This window comes from Girardinichthys multiradiatus, chromosome 4, assembly GCF_021462225.1.
Source record: "Girardinichthys multiradiatus isolate DD_20200921_A chromosome 4, DD_fGirMul_XY1, whole genome shotgun sequence".
Taxonomy (NCBI): domain Eukaryota; kingdom Metazoa; phylum Chordata; class Actinopteri; order Cyprinodontiformes; family Goodeidae; genus Girardinichthys; species Girardinichthys multiradiatus.
The window spans coordinates 10,545,494-10,562,828 of record NC_061797.1 but is presented as its reverse complement, the minus strand read 5'-3'; the positions used below and the strand labels follow the sequence as shown (position 1 = coordinate 10,562,828).

At 42.5% G+C, this 17,335-nt stretch overlaps 1 protein-coding gene across 8 annotated transcripts in view; it reads right to left on the bottom strand.

Moving 5' to 3' along the window:
* Positions 1-2,084: 2,084 nt before the first annotated feature.
* Positions 2,085-17,335, bottom strand: part of LOC124866447 (myocyte-specific enhancer factor 2A-like) — a 64,299-nt gene continuing 49,048 nt past the window's right edge. For 7 of the 8 annotated variants that reach the window (XM_047362232.1, XM_047362233.1, XM_047362237.1 and 4 more), the window contains exons 4-10: positions 12,041-12,175; positions 11,555-11,813; positions 10,820-10,873; positions 8,368-8,525; positions 5,157-5,283; positions 3,524-3,626; positions 2,085-3,164 (exon numbers count right to left, since the gene is read on the bottom strand). In XM_047362232.1, coding sequence (XP_047218188.1) covers positions 2,822-3,164; positions 3,524-3,626; positions 5,157-5,283; positions 8,368-8,525; positions 10,820-10,873; positions 11,555-11,813; positions 12,041-12,175 — 1,179 coding nt within the window. In that variant the 3' untranslated portion in view covers positions 2,085-2,821. The remainder of the gene's footprint in view (positions 3,165-3,523; positions 3,627-5,156; positions 5,284-8,367; positions 8,526-10,819; positions 10,874-11,554; positions 11,814-12,040; positions 12,176-17,335) is intronic. The other variant, XM_047362238.1, reaches the window with a different exon arrangement.

Sequence of the window (17,335 nt, the reverse complement as noted above, 5' to 3'; positions counted from 1 at the left end):
TGGGCCCGCTGGGGGATGGCCTTGCGTTTCTCGTTCGGGCTTGGCCCGCCCGGGCCGGGTCCCGCGAGAAGCAACCCAGCCACCAGGTGCTCTCTGACGAGTCCCGACCCCAAGCCTGGCTCCAGGGTGGGACCTGGCTCCACCATACCAGGCAACGTCACATGCCTCGATGTTTTGGTCCTCATGAGGGTGTCTTGAACCGCTCTTTGTCTGACCCGTCACCTAGAGCCTGTTTGCCATGGGAGACCCTAGCAGGGGCATTTAAGCCCCAGACAACATAGCCTCTAGGATCATTCGAGCACTCAAACCCCTCCACCACGTTAAGGTGGCGGTTCAAGGCGGGGACTTCACTCCCCTCATTTATAAACAAGGTTGATCAACCTTGTCTGTAGAAAAACACATAGCAGTTGACCTCAAATGTAGAACATAATTTACTTCTGTGGAATTGTTTTGAGGCACCTAACCCTTTTTGATCATCATAATGAAAATAATCAAAATTTGATTGTATAATCTTAGACCACCTTTACAAATTAAAATCTGAAAAGTGTGGTATGCATTTGAATTCAGCCCCCTTTACTCAGACCCCCCTAAATCCAGTGCAGCCGATTCCAAGGCACAGATTGTCTGTACCAACAAGTTGCCACTTATCATATTTTTACCCCTCTAAATTACCTACCTTCCTGTCTGTTTCTTGCATCATTACAACTACTTTACTTCTTTTATATTTTTGCACTCCCATTTTTCAGACAGTTTGGTTCACCCAAATACCGGCACTGTTGCATACCTTTACTGTGGTTAACTCCTCTGCAGCTTTTGCACCATTTACCACATTTACCACCTCCCACCACCACACATCGACCCAGTTGCTCAGCTTTTTTATTGTTTGTGCTCTTTGTTTTGGCTTTATTTAAATGATCTGATAAAAAAACAAAGAAAACATTCTTAAAGTGGGGTACTGGTAGACTGGTGTTGGACCCATTGTTACTACCTTTCAAGCAGTTTCTGCAAACAAAGACTAAGATAAATGTATCTTTTATGGCAGTGGTATAATCTTAGACTGTAAAAAAAAAAAAAAAAATCAAATTTTGAATCAAAATACATTTATTCCGAGAGGAAAAAAATCCCCTAGTAAAAGATAATTGTTTTGTTTTTTTTCCCAGATCAATCGTGACACAATTGTCAAAATCAATTTCCAATAAATGCATGAAGGTGTTTTTATAATACTTTACTTTTTTAAGTGGATCAGTTTAATGGATTTCTAATTAGTAATTCACAACTTTCTGTTCTATTTCTGGGCACAATGAGCAGGATTGTGGGGGAGGTTAACAATTCTCCACAACCCACTGTTAGAGAACTGTAGCAAAGAGTGACATTAAGTCAAGGGACACCAAATCAAGCAATTAGAGGCCTTTTTGGTCCTACCATCACTAACATAAATGTGGAGTCGGTTTACTGGGACTTTAACTGTAACTGCATGCATGTCAGATGAGTAAGCTTTTCAGCAACAAATACTCCAGGTGTGTTTGGCACAAAACAAAGAATAATTATGTGAAATCTCCATTGTTAAGTACAGTGGAGAGTCTGTGATGCTGTGGGTCTGTTTATATTCCAAAGGCGCTGGAAACCATGTTAAAGTGCATGACATTGTGAACTGTGTGAAAAAAACAGGAGATTTTATATAAACATTTGGTGGTTTCTGCCAGTAAATTGTTTACTTTAAAAGTATGATGATCCCAAACCTGGCCATACCTATAAAGATATTGTTCACTAGATACAAAATCAACCTTTTCCCATGGCCAGCACAATCTCCAGGCCTAAATCCTATAGAAAATTCATAAAGCGAAGGAGAAAAAATGATACGACAGGACCTGGGACTCTGGACGATCCAGAAGATTATCCAAGACCTCTCTGTAAACTCCAGCCTTGTGAAATGTTACAGATAAAGCTCAAGTGTTGTTATATTTGCAAATGGAGACATCGCCATTAACAGCAGGGCCAGCAATATTTGTACCATTAAGCAGCTGCAATAAGAAAGGAATTTGCTTAAAAGCTTTTGACACTTCTTTATGGGGAAGGCCAATAAATGCAACTGTCACTGTACATTTTATTAAGCAGATTAAGAGTGGTGATAGAAACTTCACAAAACAGATTTAACAAAAGGGTCTTTGACAACAATCATAAGACAGACACAGAAACCATCTTTAAAAGTGTATTTTTGTAAAACCTGGTGGAAGTGTCAGATAAAACAGACAATACTGTTTTGTTACAATGCATGGGATAAATGATAAACATACTATGTACAAAACAATGAAGACATAGTTCAGATGGTGTGGCTTTCAAATGATGAGACATGTTGTGTGCACAGTATACTGCTTTGGCTGGTATAAATAAGTGTTTTTTAAGGAAGGATTACAGAGATGGGAAGTGGAGGGAGTATTGCTTTCTCACCCTGAGAAGTTCAGAAATTATTCACTAATTCTCTGCTTTTGGAACAAAAAACATTGGACCATGGGGGAGAAAGACAGTGATGCTTTTTTCCTCCTTCTGTCATCCCATCAGATGAGAAATAAGTGATTGTACTGCAGCTGGGATTTAATAATGTCCCACATTTTCCAAAGACTTTCCAGATTAATGGTGCGTGGATCTTTTTAAAAATCTGATCATTAAAGCCGGAAAAAAACAAAGACAATAAAAATCAAGAAGAAACATAATTTAAGGAAGATTTAGCAGAATGTGTGGATAAAATCCATAATTTTATTTGCATAACAAGTGTCCCTGCTGCATTTGTCTGACGTCCATGTCGTCACATGACTCCAGGCTTCTATGTCACCCAGCTGTCCATTCTCATCCGTTTTACAGTCGGGCTCTCTCTGCCCTCTGACCGACCCACGAGGAGCGAGTGGAGGTCTGGACGTCGCTTCTGCTGATATTGCTGCTCCTCCCGGTCGCTGGCATCCTCATGGGAGCTGCAGGAGGAGCTGACGCTCCCGGTAGGAGACCTCCCTAAGTCTCCCCGGGTGGATGAAGAGGCATGAGGAGGAGGAGGGGCAGTGTGATGGGTTATATATCCGTGCTGGGTGAAGTGGTCACGTGGTGGAGAGATGGGCTCAGCTTTGATGTTGATGTTGTGGTTGGTGTTGATGGAGAGATTGGAGCTTGCTGATCTACAAACACAGAGACAGAAGAGGCAGCTTTGGTGAGCCTATGAGACTTGATTGATAGCGCCATCTGGTGGACAAAAAGCTACATGTTATATAATTGACTCATTCAAATGCTGTCTTTTTTTCAGTTTTAGTCACTATATTCCTTTTTATGCTAGTAATTTTCAGACAGAAATTTGATCTGACCCCCTGAAACTCTGAGTGAATTAAAGCATTGTGTAAAATTTGCATGCTTGAGCTGTCCCTGTTTTAAAAACTTTCAGAAAAGTCCATTCGGCATCAAATTTAAGATAGATTTAAACCACAAACACTGATCGGTAAAAAGCAAGACCCATGCAGGTAGAAAGCCTTAAGGTTCTTACCCCAAGGAGGTCAGCTGGTGCTGTTCCCAAGCTGTCATGGAGCCCAGAGAGTGGCCTATGGCCGAGCTGAAGCCTGCCATCTCTGCACTGTTCAGGGAGTATTCTGGCCGACAGAGAGAGATAAGATGTTGCAAGGCAGCTCTCAATGAGATTTAAAATATTACAGTGCCTTGCAGGAGTATTTACATAAACTCTTTGAATTCCTCATTTTGTCATGTTTCAACCACAAACCTTAATGTATTTAATTGTAATTATATGTGATAGACACTAAGAAGATCATAAATGTTAAATAGATGGAAGGTGATACATGGTTATCACAATGTTTTACGAATACAAACCTAAAACAAATGTGCATGCTTTTCTATTAGGCCTCCGTTACTCTGACAACTCTAAATAAAACCCACTGCAGCTAGCAACATTCAGAGGTCACCTAATTAGTAATCAGAGTGTGTTTATTTTAATCCAGGTGTTATGTGAAGGCTTCAGAGGTGTGTTAGAGGTTGTTGATGAACAAGCTGCATCACGAAGATCAAGAAACACAGCAGACAGATCAGGTAGAAAGTGGGTTGCTTTGAGAAATGTTCCAGAGCACTGCTGAAAATTAAGAGGATGTCACAATTGGAAACCTACCAAGACATGGCTATTTACCTAAACTGATAGGCCAGGCAAGGACATTATTAACCAGAGAATCAGCCAAGAGGCTCATGGTAACTCTGGAGGAGCTGTAGAGATCCACAGCTCAGGTGAAATAATCTGTTGATAGGAAAACTATTAGTTGTGTGATATACAAATCTGGGCTTTATGGAAAAGTGCTATGAAGAAAGTCATTGCTGAAAGAAAGTCAAAACAAGTCCAGTTTGCCACAAGCCATGTAAGGACCACAGCAAACAAGTGGAAGTAGATGCTCTAGTCAGATGAGACCAAAATTGAACTTTCCGACCTGTGTGTAATGTGTTACGTTTGTCTGTGCTGAAGCATGGTGGTGACAGCATCATGCTGTGGAAGGTATTTTTTTATGCAGAGACAAGGAAGCTGGTGTGAGATGAAAAAAGGTGGCTGGAGCTAAATACAGGGTAGTTCTGGAAGAAAAACTGTTATGATAGCAAAAGATTTGAGACTAGAACTGACATACGCCTTCCAGCAGGAAAACAACCCTAAACTTAAAGCCAGAGCTACAATGAAATGGTTTAGATCAAAGCATATTCATGTCGTAGAATGAATCTGTGGCAAGAGCACTGATTTTTCCCATTCATAAACGCTCCCTACCCAATGTAAATGAGCTTGAGCAATTTTGCAAAGAAGATAGGTGAACATTTCAGTCTCTAGATGTGCAGAGCTGGTAGAGAATTACCCAAGAACACCAGCGGCTGTTACTGCACTGAAAGGTGGTTCTACAGAGAACTGATTTTATTTGTAAGAAAAAAGTTGAAAACCATATATAATCATTCTTCCATTTCACAATCATGCGCTACTTCTTATAGATATATTACATACAATTCACAAAATTATAATAATAAAGTTTGTTGTAATCAGACAAAATGAGACAAGGTACAAAGGACTGTTCATATATGACAGATTTTGTGGCCTAATCTGGTCAGCAGAGTGAGCACAAAGAACACAAACAAACGGATACCGCTATTGTAGGCAGAGTTGATGCCAGAGTAACCCAGACTCTGGTGGGCCAGACTGGGTGTGGCGATGGAGACCACTGGTGTGGACAGAAGCTGACTGGACTGACTGCTGCTCAGCCGCTGGTTACTCTAAAAAATAATAATATGTTTATTAGGTTTCAGATCTTCCGCTTTGCAATACAGAGTTTACAGTCACAGAGTGTGTCATGCCCTGTTTCAACCACATGATGTCAGTATAAACCTTTTTACAAAAAGAAACAAGCATGGCCGCTGGTACTTCTTTTATTGAAACAAACATATAATTATAGCTTAATCAGTTTTTCCTTTATGTTTTTCATGATGCCACAATCATCCAGGATAGTTGCTGCTTACTGAAAAAAAGTTATTCTAAACAATTCACTATCCAAGCACTGAGTGTAGCTGGTTTTTAAACATTCCTCTAGTCTAAGTCTTGTTTTTGTTTTAAAGTACCTGATGATGCTTACTGAGGATTACTAAATTTAGAGTAATATATAATACGGTTAGTGAAATGGTTCTAGGTTGAAACGTTTTTGTCCCTGAAATACACATTCCAGTTGATCATTTGTTCAATTTGTTCTGCTTTTAGCTGTTTAGGCTTTTTCACGGCTGACGATCATCAGGGCTTTTACCAGGACACCACATCAGTTTTATCAGGCTTAATGCTTAAAACATTACAACTAGACCATGTCTTAACTTACAGTGGAAGCAGCATATTAGTTATGAAGTAAACGTTTTGTTAAGTGTGACAGGGCCCTCAAAGCTAACTCTGTTATACAGCACTTAAAAGGTTTGTGTTGTTCCTCCTTGAGCTGTTGGCGTTCCAGCCTGATAATGTGAGCAATGACATCATCCCGAACGATGTCATTCACTGCTAAATAAACACACAGTGTCACAGACACACACACACATGCACACACAGAGGGTTAAACAACCGAAACATTTAAGAAACTTCACCGTTATCAAATGTAACCCAGAGTTCTTCCCCAGAGAACGTGTTGTTTCCTGCATCTCCCTGCATTGTCCCTGGTGCATCTGACTCTACCGACAGCAAATAACCAGTTTAGCTAAAGCGGTAATGAATCTGACACACATACAAAGTAAAGAGATGCAGACATGCCCAGTTCCTTCTGTGCATTGCTTTGGTGAATTCAAAGTTGCTCTGGTTCGTGCAGAACACGCAAGTGCATGCATAAAAGAGGGAAGTGAAAGGCAGCTTTAAAATGAGAGGCTGTTTATTAAAGCAGCAAAGACTTCTATTTTTTTTTATTATTGCTGCTTCACACCATGGTAACCCCAATAAAGCTTGCATCTAACACTCCTGTACCACCACACTGTGTAAATTACCCCTAAGGGGAGGCCCCAGATTTAACCTGGGTGTTTGAGGTATTTGCTTCAAAGAAGTTAGGAAGTTGTCAACATAAGATTTAAAGATGTACGGTATTATAACTTGTTTCAAGCTATTTACATGAAAATCATGCATCAGGAGGTCATGAAGTCCTGATTTCTACATGCAAATGATGCAAATTTATTGCAGTCTTGAATGCCTTGGGTTTGATGTTGATTCAGTGCCAAATAAATATATCTTGTATATAAAACAGATGCATAGCATTTTACATTTACAATATCAGCCAATCACTGCAGTGGTTACATTGGACTCTGTAAAAATGTATCTGTCGAAGAAAGCTTTAATCAGCCTTGTAATAAGAAAATTAAAGCTGTCGCATTAATAACATATAATATTTGGTTCCTGCCCTAAGGAAGCCCAGTAATTTGTACTTTATGTGGTTAGGGCTGGTATAACACAGTAATAATAAATGTGCTCAAATTTAAGGTATAAATAAATTACACATCAGAGCCAAGGCATGGTGTAGTAAGTAATTGAAAAGAAAATGAAAAAACCAAACTGTTTTTATTTTTGATATTTCCGGCCAGACGTATCCTTGTAATGGCACAGTTATCTTAATGGCAAGAGGGAGACATTCATGTGGTCATTATTATAAAGCTACAGCTAACATGAACAGATTGTTATGAGCCATTAACCACTGGCTAATAATCAAGCGCATCCTTTCACAGTAAAACGTGTGCAGCAAATGCGGTTTGTGGCTCACATACAAGCTTCCTTTCACTCTTTATTACATGACATGAAAACTGTTACTAAGACTCGAGTCTAAGACCAGGAGTCCAAGTCAAGCCTTTAAGACACAAGTCTAAGTGGAGTTTGAAGTCTTTATTTTTGCAAGTTGAGTAAGGGTCTCACACTCGAGTCTCCATCTCTGTCAAACAGTCATCTCTGTCTTTCTTTTAGGTGAGGAAGTGTAGGAGCCTTCTCTTAGCCTGCTGACCGGCAGTGGTCAGTAACAGGAGGTGAAGCACTGCTTTACTCTAAACTTTCTACAGAAAACCTGCAGCAATGGACAGAAAACCCTGGACACTCTATAAATAAAACAGAAAAAATCACTGAAACTGAATGAATGAATGAATTTATGTCGGTAATAAATTCAAAAGCTTAAAACTCAGAGGCTACATAGATTCATCACACAGAGAATGATGTATTTCCAGCGTTTATTTCTGTTAATTTTGTTGATTACAGCTTACAGCTAATAAAAACCCAGAATTCAATTTTTCATAATGAGGATATTATATAGGAGCAATTAAAAAAGAAAAAAAAGAAATGCTATAGTTGTGGTCCAAATCCTTGTTATATCTGTGTGTAGTGGCTCTTGAAGCACTGACTTTACTCACAGTCCATGCATTGTTAATCTCCCCCAAACTCTTGAACGGTTTTGCTTTACAACTATGTCAAGGCTGCGGTTATCCCTGTTGATTGCGCTCTTTTTCCTACCACTTTTTGTCCCTCCACTCAACTTTCCATTAATATGCTTGGACACAGCACTCTGTGCATAGCTCACCTCGTTAGCAATAACTTTGTGGCTTACCCTGTAAAGAGTGTCTGCGGTGACTGTGGGCCATATCATAACATGTTGTATTAAAAAAAACACCTTTTGTTGGAAATATTCTAATGTTTTGCGAAGTAGAATCTTGGGTTTTGATTTAGCTGAAATACATAATCATCTAAATTAGCAAGGAACAAGGAGGGCAATGAAAATGCACTTGTACTTGGAAGTTATCCAAGATATCTTCATATGTAGGTAAGAACATAGGTCGTATGTTTAGCATTGAGGAAATCCATACCAGCATCATTCCTTTGCAATGAGGGATGACCACTCGGAGTTCGGTTTTCCGGCTGCTGGGGATCAGGCTGCTCTCTTGATGGGGAAGAGAAGGAGAAGATTTCGGTGGTCCAATCTTCCCCAAAATGCTTCCACCATTGGAGCCCATGAATCCATTTACTGAATAAAATACATTTGATACGTGATGAAAGGAGATGACAAACAAATGACTCATTAAAACCTAATTTAGTAGATTTTTAAAGTAATCTTCCTTGATTCATTAAGGAATCTGAAAAACATTTCTAAACTGCCTTTAATATCACATGCATTTCTATATATTGGACCCATTGATTCATCTTGTCCACAACAAACCAACCCTAATGCCTAAAAGGTGAAACAGATAATAATAAATATATTTTTTGCGCTCTCTCCTAATGTTATGTAATGGCTGCATTTCTAGGATTTGGCTTCGGGCAGAGTGTTGTAGGGGTTAAAGACCAAAAGCATGAACCAACACAGTAAGTACACATTAAAAATGCTAGGTTATTTTCATAACTCAACAGCTGGGTTGAAGGTTAGTTTGACCAAATGTTGGGTCAAAAGTTTACCCAATTGGTTGGGTTGAAGACAAGCCCCAGAAGAAGCCATAACATTCTTCACAAACAGCCATTTCCAACTACACTGTGACCTGACCAGATCTCACTGGACTTCTCCTCTAATCTGAAAGTAAAAACTGAACTCAGTTTAAAATTTATAGGATTATTTTTGTTAATTACAAATATTTGGTTTATTCTAGGGCTGCACAGTGGTGAAGTTGGGAGTACTGTTGCCGTGCAACAAGAAGATCCTGGGTTCTAATCTCGGCCTGGGATCTTTCTGCATGGAGTTTGCATGTTCTCACTGAGCATGAATGGCTTCGCTTTGGGTACTCCGGCTTCCTCCTACAATCCATAAACATGAATTGATTACTCTAATTTCCCCTTAGGTATGAGTGTGTGCGTGCATGATTGTCCTGTATGTCTCTGTGTTGCCCTGTGATAGACCTGTCCAGGGTGTACCCCATCTCTCACCAAATGACCAATGGAGATAGCCACCAGCACTGCCTATGGCCTAACCCAGTATGCTGGGTCAAACCAATAACCCAATCCTGCTGAGTTAGGGTCCCATCACAGAGAGTTTGCCTGAGTTTCCTGATTCTTTTGCACATCTGTAAAGCTTCTTAGACGGGTTCTAGTGGTTTATTATTGTAATGGTAACATATCAGGGTCCTGGGTAAAGCATGGGGGAGAATGGTGGTAGCAGTGGCATATTCATGAAGTAAGGCGCCTGCACAGAACTGAGCTAGGCTCACCTTACTGGCCTCACGCCAAGGCTAATAGCTCATCACACACTGGCGGCGCTCCAAGTAACTTAATACAATGCTTTTGGTATCCCACGGTTGACTTCAAACAAAAGACTCGTGCAGCACTCTATCTATCTGACCTATCATAACTATCAACACCGCAATGTCCTGCATCATGCTTAGGCCGCTGGCACACAGGAATCTACAGTATATCTGAGTGAGGCTCCCAGCTGGAGAGGAGGGTAGACACCTTAAATTGCTTCCCTTGTTCTGAGACCATAGAAAGATGAGAGTTTTCACACTGCAGTTTGAACGCAGCAGGTACCTGTCCGGCTGTCAAACAAAAGCCGAACATCATTATTTGTTTACAAGAAGGCTCATAGAAAGTATTATTGGAATTCATGTTTAGCTGAAAGAGCTGAACCACGATCGTTTATATGTTCACTGTAGGCTCTTTTGAGAGCAATGTGGAACCTTGTTACACTGAAATGAAAACAAACTTCAGGCTTAAGGGGCTCAGTGTGATCAGCTCACAGTAACTGGATCTACCAGAGTATCTACACAGTGCTGTGCATTGAAAACTTTCATCTGCATTCTTTCATGGTGCTAATGATCTGATACAAATAAGGATAGTGTTTCCCTTTCCACAACAAGGCTGAAACGGATGATGGGGGGGGGGTAAGCCCTATACTCAGGGCAATTCTGCCGATCGTGACAAGGATTTAGGGAGATAGCCCATGGTAGCTCATAGCTCCATCCTTAAATGATCACAGAGAGCTGTGCCAAGTGATGACTTTTGTTGATTTCACAAAATGGTGACTTCCCATTTCTGCTTCGATCCAGACAGATTCTGAAGGTCTTCTACTGGAGAGTGCAGTGCAGCCTAAATCCTGTTTAAAGGGGTCCTTGATAGACTGAAGCAGAACTGCTAGGGAAGCCAACACACTGACTCAGTGGTCCCACCCTGAAGCTAAGATGTGAGATACTGCAAACTGGAGGCCTCATGACGTTGTCGGCAGGACAGAAACCAAAGACAACCGACCTAAATCTTAAACACTTTGACAGACCACAAGAAAACAGTGTCTGTGTGTAAAGCACTGTATGTGTCAGAGCATGTTTATAAGATACATACCAGCTGCTCCAGATCCATTGTGCAAAGCCAAATCTGAACTGCCCTGTAGGCCACCTAATGGTGAGAACACACACACACACACACACACCCGTGTTTTACTATCTTTATGAGGACTTTTCGGTTACTTCAATTGACTTCCATTCATTTTCCTTGATTTTTTAGTCCTTGATTTTTAGTGACCCTCACACTAACCCTAACCCTAACCAGTTAATACCTAACCCTAACCCTAACAATAACTCAATTCATACCCTAGTCCTAAACCTAACCCCTGTCCCAAGAACGGAATTTGAAAAAGTGAGGACCAGGAAAATGTCCTCACTTTGCGATAAAAATACGAAAAATGGTTCTCACTCAGCAACAAGAACACACACACACACGCACACACACGCACACACACACACACACACACAATGGGTCTTTAGAGACCAATGCTTATAATTGTTTTCACAAACCTTTTCGTGTCCTTAAAACTTTTCAATTCTTTAGAGAAATTTCAAGTTCAGTCATATGTTTCACTTCTGAGTTGCACAACGTAGAAGCAAGTTACTCCAGTAAAACTCATTTACAGTATATGTCATCTCAAGGCACGTTAAATCGCAACAGATCACATTTTGTTGATTTGTTTTGTTCATCGGTTTTAATGCAGCCTGGATTTTAAATCCCATTTGGACCACCCGTTGCTTTAGTGTCACTCTGTAGTTCATACTTTTAAAATAAAGATGCAGTGACACAAACCTGTGTTTCCAGCACTGTGAGGTCTTTGTGAGGAGTTTGTGTTTCTGTGAGGATGTGTGTGAGGCGAGCAGAGAATCCCACTGTCAGACAGAACTGCCGTGGCTACAGCTAAAGCCTGGGAGGTCCCCCCTCCTCCTCCTCCTCCTCCTCCTCCTCCTCCTCCTCCTCCTCCTCCTCCACCACCTGCTCCAGCGCCATGACAATACATTGTGCTGCCTGATGCTGCATGCATGAAATGCTGCTGTGGCTGACCTGTGGACTAGTGGGAAAAAAAAGAGGTGTCAACATCTGCTCAGGCTTGGCGATAATTAAAAAGAATATGTGAAATAGGTTGTTGTTTTGCCAGCATCTTTGAGGACATTTCCTCAAAACAGTCTTTAGCTCTGAAAAATGTAGTTTCTCAAAGAAGAAAGAAACATCTGATCATGTATTCTTTTGTCCCTGAAAATAATAGGTGAAATTAAAAATCACTACAGAGTTGCTTACTATTTTATGACTTTTCATCATGTTGTCGAAATCTTCATTAATCTTTTTGTATTTCTCCTCTGTACTGGGGGTGAGGACATAGGAGGGGTCATTGTCTGGGCTGTCGCAACCTCTGTGCTCCTTCTTATTCAGGGCCTGTGGGTAAAATGCAGCATGCAGAAGCATAAAGCAAAAAAAAAAAAAGATTAGTACAAAACAGTTATTTGTATTGGTAATAAAAACCTTATTTTCCCATGCAAGCTGGTGGTTGATGGAGATTAAACAGAAGTGTTTAATGCTATGCATCAATGCATGGTGGATTAAAATAGCTGATTATTCATTATTATTAAGGAGGCGGCTGACGGGTACCGTGGGGCCAAGCGTGCCGCGGCCCGTGCGGTGGCAGAGGCAAAAACTCGGACATGGGAGGAATTTGGTGAGGCCAAGAAGAAGGACTACCGGTTGGCCCCGAAGCGATTCTGGCAAACCGTCCGGCGCCTCAGGAGGGGGAAGCAGTGCTTCGCCTGTTTACAGTGGTGGTGGGGAGGTGCTGACCTCGACTGGGGACATTATTGGGCGGTGGAAGGAGTACTTCGAGGATCTCCACAATCATGCCATCACACATTCCCTGGTGGAAGCAGAGGCTGGGGACTCGGGGTTGGACTCTTTCATCACCCAGGCTGAAGTCACCGAGGTGGTTAAAAAGCCTTATGGTGGCAGGGCTTCAGGGTGGATGAGATCCGCCCTGAGTACCTCGAGTCTCTGGATGTTGTGGGGCTGTCATGGTTGACGCGCCTCTTCAACATTGTGTGGCGGTCGGGGACAGTGCCTCTGGACTGGCAGACCAGGGTGGTGGTCCGCCTTCATAAGAAGGGTGACCGGAGGGTGTGTTCCAACTAAAGGGGGATCACACTCCTCAGCCTCCCTGGTAAGGCCTATGCCAGGGTATTGGAGAGAAGAGTCCGGCCGATATTCGAACCTCGGCTTCAGGAGGAGCAGTATGGTTTTCGTCCCGGCCATGGAACACTGGACCAGCTAAAATGCAAATGATGGTGAATATGTCTGTATGGACAATTTTTCATATTTTGGTCATTTTCGGTGGAATGTCTAAAATAAATAATTCTTTCGATGTTACAGTGACAATTGCAATTTGACGTATTGTGCACCTCTAAGTCAAACCACTGTCACGCTTGCATTAGGTGGTTATTTGTACTTAGCCAACAAGTGTTCACTCAGGAAATGGTGGTACGAGGCACAGATCCACTAATAATCTTCCTGTGTGTAACACGTTCTGAAAAATGGAACATACACCGCGGCGCTTTTTAACCACCGTGGTGGCAGGGCTTTGGGGTTGGATGAGATCCGCCCTGAGTACCTCAAGCCTTTGGATGTTGTGGGGCTGTCATGTTTAACACGCCTCTTCAACATTGCGTGGCGGACGGGGACAGTGCCTCTGGATTGGTAGACTGGGGTGGTGGTCCCCCTACATAAGAAGGGTGACCAGAGGGTGTGTTCCAACTACAGGGGGATCACAATCCTCAGCCTCTCTGGTAAGGCCTACGCCAGGGTATTGGAGAGGAGAGTCCGGCCGATAGTCGAACCCCGGCTTCAGGAGAAGCAGTGTGGCTTTCGTCCCGGTCGTGGAACACTGGACCAGCTCTATACCCTCTACAGGGTACTTGAGGGTTCAAGGGAGTTTGCCCAACCGGTTCACATGTGATTTGTGGACCTGGAGAAAGCATTCGACTGTGTCCCTCGTGATGCCCTGTGGTGGGTGCTCCAGGAGTATGTAATCGGGGGCCCTTTACTAGGGACCATCTGGTCTCTGTACAAGCGGAGCAGGAGTTTGGTTCGAATTGCCGGCACTAAGTCGGACCTGTTCCCGGTGCATGTTGGATTCCGGCAGGGCTTCCCTTTGTCACCGGTCCTGTTCATAACTTTTATGGACAGGATTTCTAGGCGCAGCCAAGGGCCGGAGGGGGTCTGGTTTGGGGACCAGAGGATTTCGTCTCTTCTTTTTGCAGATGACGTGGTCCTGCTGGCCCCCTCTAGCCAAGACCTACAGCCCGCACTGGGGCGGTTCGCAGCCGAGTTTGAAGTGGCTGGGATTAAGATCAGCTCCTCCAAGTCTGAGGCCATGGTTCTCGACCGGAAAAGGGTGGCTTGTCCTCTTCAGGTTGGAGGGGAGTTCCTGCCTCAAGTGGAGGAGTTTAAGTATCTCGGGGTCTTGTTCACGAGTGAGGGAAGAATGGAGCGGGAGATCGACAGACGGATCAGTGCGGCTACCACAGTAATGGGGGCGCTGTTCCGGTCCGTTGTGGTGAAGAGAGAGCTGAGCCGAAAAGCGAAGCTCTCGATTTACCGGTCGGTCTACGTTCCTACCCTCACCTATGGCCATGAACTTTGGGTCATGACCGAAAGAACGAGATCCCGGATACAAGCGGCTGAAATGAGCTTCCTCCGTAGGGTGGCCGGGCACTCCCTTAGAGATAGGGTGAGGAGCTCGGCCATCCGGGAGGGGCTCGGAGTAGAGCCCCTATACCGGATGCCTCCTGGACGCCTTCCTCGGGAGGGGTTCCAGGCACGTTCCATCGGGAGGAGGCCCAGGGGACGGCCCAGGAAACGCTGGAGGGACTATGTCTCTCGGCTTGCCTAGGAATGCCTTGGGCTTCCCATGGAGGAGCTGGAGGAGGTGTCTGGGGAGAGGGACGTCTGGGCGTCTCTGCTGAGTCTGCTGCCCCCGCGACCCGGTCCCGGATAAAGTGGAAGACGACGAGTACGAGTACGATTAAGGATTATTCATCCTTATTCATTCTGTTGTTACATGACAAACAAACCTGTTTAAACTAATATACGGAGATAACAGTGAGACATAAAGTCATTGGCTTGGTTATTGAAAATGATACATTTTAAACATATTTTATAAATTGTAGATGCATTTGTATTTAGCCCCTTTACTTTGACACATCTGAAAAATCTCTTAAGAAAACTTAAACTTAGAAGCTGGACAACTCTTGAGCCAAGGATAAACAGTCACCTTCAAGAACACCACCAGCCCTACGTATACAGCCAGAGCTACAATAACATATAGATTAAAGTATATTAATCTGCTAGAATGGCCCAGTCAAAGTCTAGACCTACATCCATTTGGGAATCTGAGGCAAGAGACAAAAATATAGAAGTTCACAGTACTTTCCATTATGTTGGACTGAGCTTGAACTGTTTTTGCAAAGAGGACTGGGTATAAATATTTCTCTTGAGCCGGTAGAGACATGTCACTGCAGCAAAAAGGCGTTTCTGCAATGTATCATAGTGTAATTAGGAGTGTTGAATACAAATGCATGTCACATTTTTAGATTTTTATTTGTGAAGAAATTTTAAAGCCATTTAAAGTATGCTTTCTTTGTTTGTCTATTGCATCAAATCCTTGAAGTTTGTTTTAGCATTCAGACTCAATCAACAAGCTGTTTCAGGGGAGAGTGAGACTCCAATTAGCAACATTCTTTATTAATGTACGTTTAAGTCTTCTTTATTTTATTTAGTCCTCATCTAATTTATTTTTGGTTTGTTTTACAAAGATAAAATTTTGCCTTGCAAAATTATTGAAGGATAATTATCTCTCTAGATAATTAGATGTGCAAAGATGTGCAAAGATGGGTAGATTTGCAGCAAAAAGTGGTTCAATAAACTAAGAACCATCAATTTCCTCCCATTTCATGATTTAAACGTGAAAAGGGGTATGAATACCTTTAGAAGCAGGATGCATTGACATTATTATGAATTTCCTATCAAAGCCAGTGCCTACCAATGATTAAAGTGTTCAGAGTAAAAAGCACTATCGTTTAATAAAATGCCTTTGGATAAAAGCTAAGATACTTGAGGATACCTGAGTTTGTGTTTTAGTGAAACGTTTGCATACTCAGTTTGACTTCATCAGCTCTGGATGATTTCACACAGGAAATATAGTTTTTTAACATTTTTTTTGCGGCACTAGAGGCCTTTCTTTTTTCATTTTTCTGACAGTAGGTAGACAGGAAAGAGGGCAAAGAGAGGGGGAGACATTCGGCAAAGGTTGCCAGGCCCAGGAATCGAACCTGGGACAGCCACATCGAAGACTGTAGCCTCTGCACATGGTCGCCAATTAACCCCTACCCCTACAACACCAGCGCCACGCCCAGATAATATTATTTTTCACATGTTGGCTTCACCTCATTGGTCCGAGATATTTATCTTGAAAGTTTCATACCTCCTTTTGGTAACTCCCTGAGATCAAACAGAGGTGGCTCAGTGCTTCAACAGCATGTTTTCACAGCTTGAAATTAGCTGAGGGACAGCAGTATTGTTAACAAAGCAAAGTGTCTTCACACACACACACACACACACACACACACACGCTGCTGCCTCAGAGAGCAATAGAAAAACTTTGAGCAACTATTCTAACACTGCATTTTCTAACATGACACTGGTGCACAACTAAGGCATATAAAGAACAGCTTGAAGGTAGGTAGGAAAGGAAGACAGGGCTGGATTAGCTGGCTTGCAGTCAGTCAGTTTCTACCGCTTATTCTATAGTGGGTTGCGGGGGAGCTGGTGCCTAACTCCAGCAGTCTATGGGCGAGAGGCAGGGTACACCCTGGACAAGTCGCCAGTCCATCGCAGGGCAACACACAAACAATCATGCACACACTCATTCATACACCTGAGGGCAATTTAGAGAGACCAATTAACCTAACAGGCATGTCTTTGGACTGTGGGAGGAAGCCGGAGTACCCGGTGAGAACCCACGCATGCACGGGGAGAACATGCAAACTCCATGCAGAAAGATCCCTGGTCGGGAATCGAACCCAGGACCTTCTTGCTGCAAGGCAACAGTGCTACCAGCCCTGGCTTGCAGTGTGATCCTTAAATTTATTTTTGTAGGATTTTCCTAATGAAAAGCACATTTCATTCCCATTCAAATTCAGTTTGTCATTTTTTGTTGTAATATGTATTTTTCCAGTTTAAATAAAATCTAATCAGACATGGACTTGGTACAGTCAGGTTCTTTGAGCTGATGAAGTTTAGAAAAATAGTACAGAGATAGATGAGTAGATGGGATTTAATGGCATCTCCTCTAGTAGATGAGTCACACTAAAAAAGCCTTACATCGTCTCATCCGTCTGCTTCTCTCATTATAGGCCAAAGGATGAAAAGGATGCATTGCCCGACCAACATTGAGCCCAAATGGGTGTCTGTCCAGCTCATGGCCTCTACATTCCCAGACACTGGTAGTTACCCCAAAGCTTTAAAAACACACTTACAAGTCTATTTTCACCA